The 5000-nt window shown below is 38.3% G+C and overlaps 2 protein-coding genes across 5 annotated transcripts in view; one reads left to right on the top strand and one right to left on the bottom strand.

Moving 5' to 3' along the window:
* The window catches only part of LOC144064000 (SWI/SNF-related matrix-associated actin-dependent regulator of chromatin subfamily B member 1), a 33872-nt gene extending 29583 nt beyond the window's left edge, over positions 1–4289 (bottom strand). The window contains exons 1-2 of one of the 2 annotated variants that reach the window (XM_077586118.1): positions 4023–4289; positions 2965–3076 (exon numbers count right to left, since the gene is read on the bottom strand). In XM_077586118.1, the coding sequence (XP_077442244.1) occupies positions 2965–3076; positions 4023–4034 (124 nt within the window). In that variant the 5' untranslated portion in view covers positions 4035–4289. Of the gene's footprint in view, positions 1–2964; positions 3077–3555; positions 3997–4022 lie in introns of those variants that run through there. The other variant, XM_077586117.1, reaches the window with a different exon arrangement.
* A 604-nt stretch (positions 4290–4893) lies between these two features.
* scai (suppressor of cancer cell invasion) overlaps positions 4894–5000 on the top strand; it is a 171117-nt gene continuing 171010 nt past the window's right edge. For all 3 annotated transcript variants that reach the window (XM_077542791.1, XM_077542793.1, XM_077542792.1), the window contains exon 1: positions 4894–5000. This exon is cut by the window's right edge and continues 79 nt beyond it. The gene's annotated coding sequence lies outside the window, so the exon portion shown is untranslated.

Below are 5000 nucleotides of genomic sequence, written 5' to 3' on the forward strand. Positions count from 1 at the left end.
ACCTGGTAATAATGATAAGTTATATGTATGGAAGTGGGCGTGGAAAGTGAAAAAGTTAAATGTCTGTCCCTTTGAAAATGGATGGGAAAAGTTACTATGTAACGTTAAATTGTGCAAATACTGTAAGTAATGTGGAATCAGACGATATACTGTATACCCCGGGAGACATGAATTTTTGAAGCAAATTGAAATTTGAACAGTGTAAATTGTAAGTATTATGTGGGTGTTGTTACATGGCAAAAAAGTGTGGATAATAAAATTCACAATATTGAAGTCTTTAGTGGGGGCCAGGGTTATTATAGCTTTGGAATTTTCATTTTAGTTAGTTTTTTATTTTGTTTTTTAAATTTAGTTAGTTTTAATTAGTTTTCAGGGTGGTTCTGTTAGTTTTGATTAGTTTTAGTTATTAAAAAAAAGAAGCTAAATATACTTAATGCTAAATATACTTAAAATCACATTTACAATCATCCCCAAACGCTCATGCATTAAATTGATTATCAAAGACTAAAATGAAGGACATTTTTGCTGTAATTATAGTTAGTTTTAGCTAGTTTTGTAAACATAAAATATAGTTTCAGGTATTGTGGTGCCATGCAAGAGCTTGACATAGGTCAGAGGTGGCAGTCGCGAGTTAAATACTGTAGTGGCAAGTTCCACAATGCACCTTTAAAACAAACACCACTGCATACAAAGTGCTGTACATGGAGAAAAAATACAACATAAAAACTTTACTTTGTGAACTTTTTGTGCAACAACCTCATTGTGCCCAGTTTAGAAAAAAATGAAAGAGGAAAACAAAGAAAATGACAAGGATGAACAACACAAATAACAAGTAGAAGAAAAAGAAGGAAAAAAAAGATGAAGACAAAACATGCAAGGTTTAGTTTGACTCGAATGTTCTCAGGAATTTACGAATCCTGTTCTCTATATTTTTAAAAAATATGGATGCATGGGTTTTTTACAATAATTTCTTGACAAGTGCCTATATGCTCTGGGGGTTATGGTTAGGGTTATGCTGGTAATGCCAATAACAGCCGATGTTCTGATTAGGGGCGTTGAAAAAAAATAATCGATTCAGCAATATATCGCAATATTACTACGCACAATTCTTGTTTTGATTCAATATGCAGCCTAATTGATTTTTTTAAAGATCAATTTTGGATGGAAAAATTCAACAAAATGTCTTAATTGGGGTTCACACTTAAAGCAAGGAAGAATGTTACATTAATTAAGCCTTAAAGTAGCACTAAGGAACTTTTCAACCTTAATAAAATATTTCTTCTGAAGAAATATTGATTTAAAATTAGTTGAATGGTACCTTTGCCATGGCCTGAGGGGGGCTGTATCATTTTTACTGGCACCAAGCAAATTTGAGGAGGATGGTAGGAACACTGACACACAAAAAAAAAAAAAAATGTGACGACTGCTTTATGGCATATGTTACTTCCCCCTTTCCCCATTTGTTACAAAAACATAAGTCACTTTGAATGTCAATGCACGATTACTGCTTTCTAGTGATGCACCGAATATTCGGCTACCGAAATTTTTCGGCCGAAATAAAATTAAAGCCGAAAGAATATGGCCAAAATAGGATGTTGTGGTGACGCAAGCAAAAAAACGCTGCAAGCAAGCATCTGTTTGAATTAAACAGCGAACGCGGGGGTGAGTGTCCGCCTTGCTTCTCGCTGGCTTGTCACCGTGTGAGTTTGCACCGGTGGGTCGCAGCAGTGTCATTATGCACACCGGAGAGGGGCGTCACTTGGTGTACATTTAAGTTGGTCAAAAAAAGACAGAAATGCCGTGTACTGTAGTACAGGTGAGCCACTCTTTCCCCTGCAGTTCTTTCCCTTTTTTTTTTTTTTTTTTATAAGAGCCCCTCGAACGCTTCCACTTCTTCACCAGCTTCCCGGTGGCCATGCTAAATACTTTAGCTAATGCTAGCACTATTGCGATCAACAGTTTTAAACATGGAAACACTTAACGCTATCTCCGAGTGGCTCCAGATCTGTACTGAACGCTGTGTGTAGCTTTGCAGTGCATTCCCGAAGCCGATTAGCTGGCGCGAACAAATGTATGTAATTATTTTAAACTTTGGCGAATATGTGAATGTGCGGATTTTAAGTGCGAACTACATTGACTATAAAGTGCAATCGCACCGCCAGAAAATGCTCAACCCTTGTTTGGTGTTTAATGTATCATTAGCCAAAATGGCTGCAGTGTGGGCACATTTCAATTTATTTTGTGCTTTGTTAAAATGCCAGTGCTAAGATAAATATTTTATAATAATATTATAATTTTAATTAATTATAATAAATGCAAAGATAGTAAAAATTGGCATAATTATTTTTCTGCGTTTCGGCCAAAATGCTGTTCAAACATGAAACAGACTGCAACCTTAAATACAGTGGCTCACGGTTATAAGCCCGAAGTACATTTTCATACAAATCTTACAGTGTACATGTACAAGTTTACTGATTAGTATTTTCTAAATTTGAGTTAAAAAAAAATCACAATAATTGACTAATAGATTTGTATCGGGATTAATCGGTATCAAATCGAATAATGACCTATGAATTGTGATACAGATCGAATCGCACACTACTAGGCAATTCACATCCCTAGTTCTGATAGTTATGATTAGGGTGAGGTAGGCAGGTAATGCCCATAACAGCCTAACCTTCGGTGGCAAAATAAAATGTAGAATTCGTGAAAAGACGCAGAAGGGGGTTAAGTGAGGTAGGAACCACGCCCAGTGCATAACTCGATCTGACGATTGACCAATCAGAGCCGTTCAAAGCAAAATAGCGCAATCAGGAGAGTTTCCCGCATGGCAAAATATTGACTTCCTATTTCAAATCGGAACACTATTTTACATTTTATAGGAGACAGTCACAGAATGCTCATAAACTGCAATTCAAGCTTCTTCATTAGAGCAATTGTGTTGACTACTACAATGACACTCACCGTGAGATGATGCTACAATTTTCTTCCTCTCCTCTACTGAAGCAAGCCTCCTCCATAAAGATGGGTATCTTTTGTACAAAGAGCCTCTAAACATACGCAGATAGTTTCCTACCTGAAAACAAACAATAAATTTGATTTTCACAAGACCCCATGACACTCACAACTCCACCACTTGAGGCAGAACTTAATTTCCAACTTTACAGGGTGTAATTTAACCCAACGGAATGCGTTGCTTTCATTAAGACCCACAATTAGTAAAGGTAGGGTAGAGTTTCAATGGAGGAACCCCCATGAAACCTACACTTCGGGCAGTCGTGGACAACAAACATGAATTAAATAAAAATACATCGCTGACTCCTTCCTACTTTGCGTACTAATATAGAGATTAAACTAATAGATCTGACTGAATAGAGACGTGACTTGTACACGTTCCGTTTAATTATTTTTCTTAAGTCTTTATTTGTAGCACGAAACCGCAAACAACACAAATTTTGGCATACGCCTACAAAGGAATAGACAACGCTTCAACAGACTGAAGAATGGGAACCAGCTAATAGCACAACCAAATATGGTGGTAACAGCAGCACATACCTCCGAACCAACCATGTAAAAGTCCCCCTCTTGTTCTAACTGAAATTTAACTGGCTTCTGACCAAATGTTTTACTTAGAGCCAACTGCATCGCTATACCGTATTTATGTATCTGTGTATTTTTATTTAAACTGGTTCTTCTCGATTTCCTACAGACTTAGCACGTTTCGTTCATTGTTGCTCCCACAGATATGATCAGTAGATAAGCTAGCTTGCTGTAGCAGTCTGGCTAACCGACATGCCTACACGGCGGCCATGTTGGCAAGGGCGAAGTTCCCATCAAAGGACAATGAAATAAATCATAACGTGCTAATTTTTCAACTGATTTACATAACGTGCTAATTTTTCAACTGATTTACATACACATAAAAACATACTGTTTTGGGAATATAAACCGTGTGCTTTTGCTATCAACAGAGAGTATTACAAAATTCATGTAAAAAAAAAAACACAGAAGATTATTCCTACTTCCTTTGTCATAATTGTACAGCGTTGTCCTCAACTGTATGCAGAAAATTGGGCCAGCATCTTAGTTATTTTCGTATTATTGCCGTCCACACAGACAGACATTCAACGTGATCACGAGTTTGCCCCTCCTAGCTTAACGTCGCCGTAGACAAGCAACTCAAAACGGATTTGTCGTATCAACCTATGTTAATATACATGGTGACAGCACCCACAAATAACCAGTGGGGGAGCTTTGACTGGTAGAGGCGTAGGTATCCATTTAGGGCACGGACTTTGAATATGTAAATACGTGCTTGAGTTGGCCATCGCGGGCTGTTGTCCGAATGTCCACCATTGTGCAGCCATTTTGTACATATTTTGACCAGGTGTTTTTGCCGTAGGTTAACAACAAAAGATAGCCGACCGACTGCGCTATGTACGCATGCGTACGCGCAGATCGTGATGGGTTCTGACACCGCCTCCTGGCGAGAGGTGAAGCCACCGGCGGTCATCTTTCGTTGCCAAACTTGAATACACTAATTTCTCAGCGGTGTTTTCATTTGTTCTCTACGGTGAAAGTGCCACATATGTAAAGATTCGTTTGCATCATATTGTAAGAACCATGGACAATAAAATGAAGCAAAGTCAATCAAGAGAAGAAAAAAATATCTGAGAAATGTAAACCTAACTTCTGCAAGTAACGATTAATGATACTACTATGCTCTAAATGGTCGATGCAAATAGTTGTGTGTATTCTTTGAGAGGCTCTCATTACTCCATACAGGGATCCCGGCATAAAACATGTATTGACAATAATAGCTGCGTTTGCGGGGGAAGGGAGGCGGGGGTTGAATAAAAGAAGTTGCGATAACAAAGGCAACGCATGATGGCTACCCGCTGGCTTCAGCCGCGAAACGCGACTTCCAGTCCAGATTATTAGCTCCGTCTGTGGTTTGTAGTCAATGAAACGTCAAGTGAAGTGGGTTTGCGTGGCCTCTC

The sequence above is a fragment of the Vanacampus margaritifer genome, chromosome 14, assembly GCF_051991255.1.
Source record: "Vanacampus margaritifer isolate UIUO_Vmar chromosome 14, RoL_Vmar_1.0, whole genome shotgun sequence".
In the NCBI taxonomy this organism is placed as follows: Eukaryota; Metazoa; Chordata; class Actinopteri; order Syngnathiformes; family Syngnathidae; genus Vanacampus; species Vanacampus margaritifer.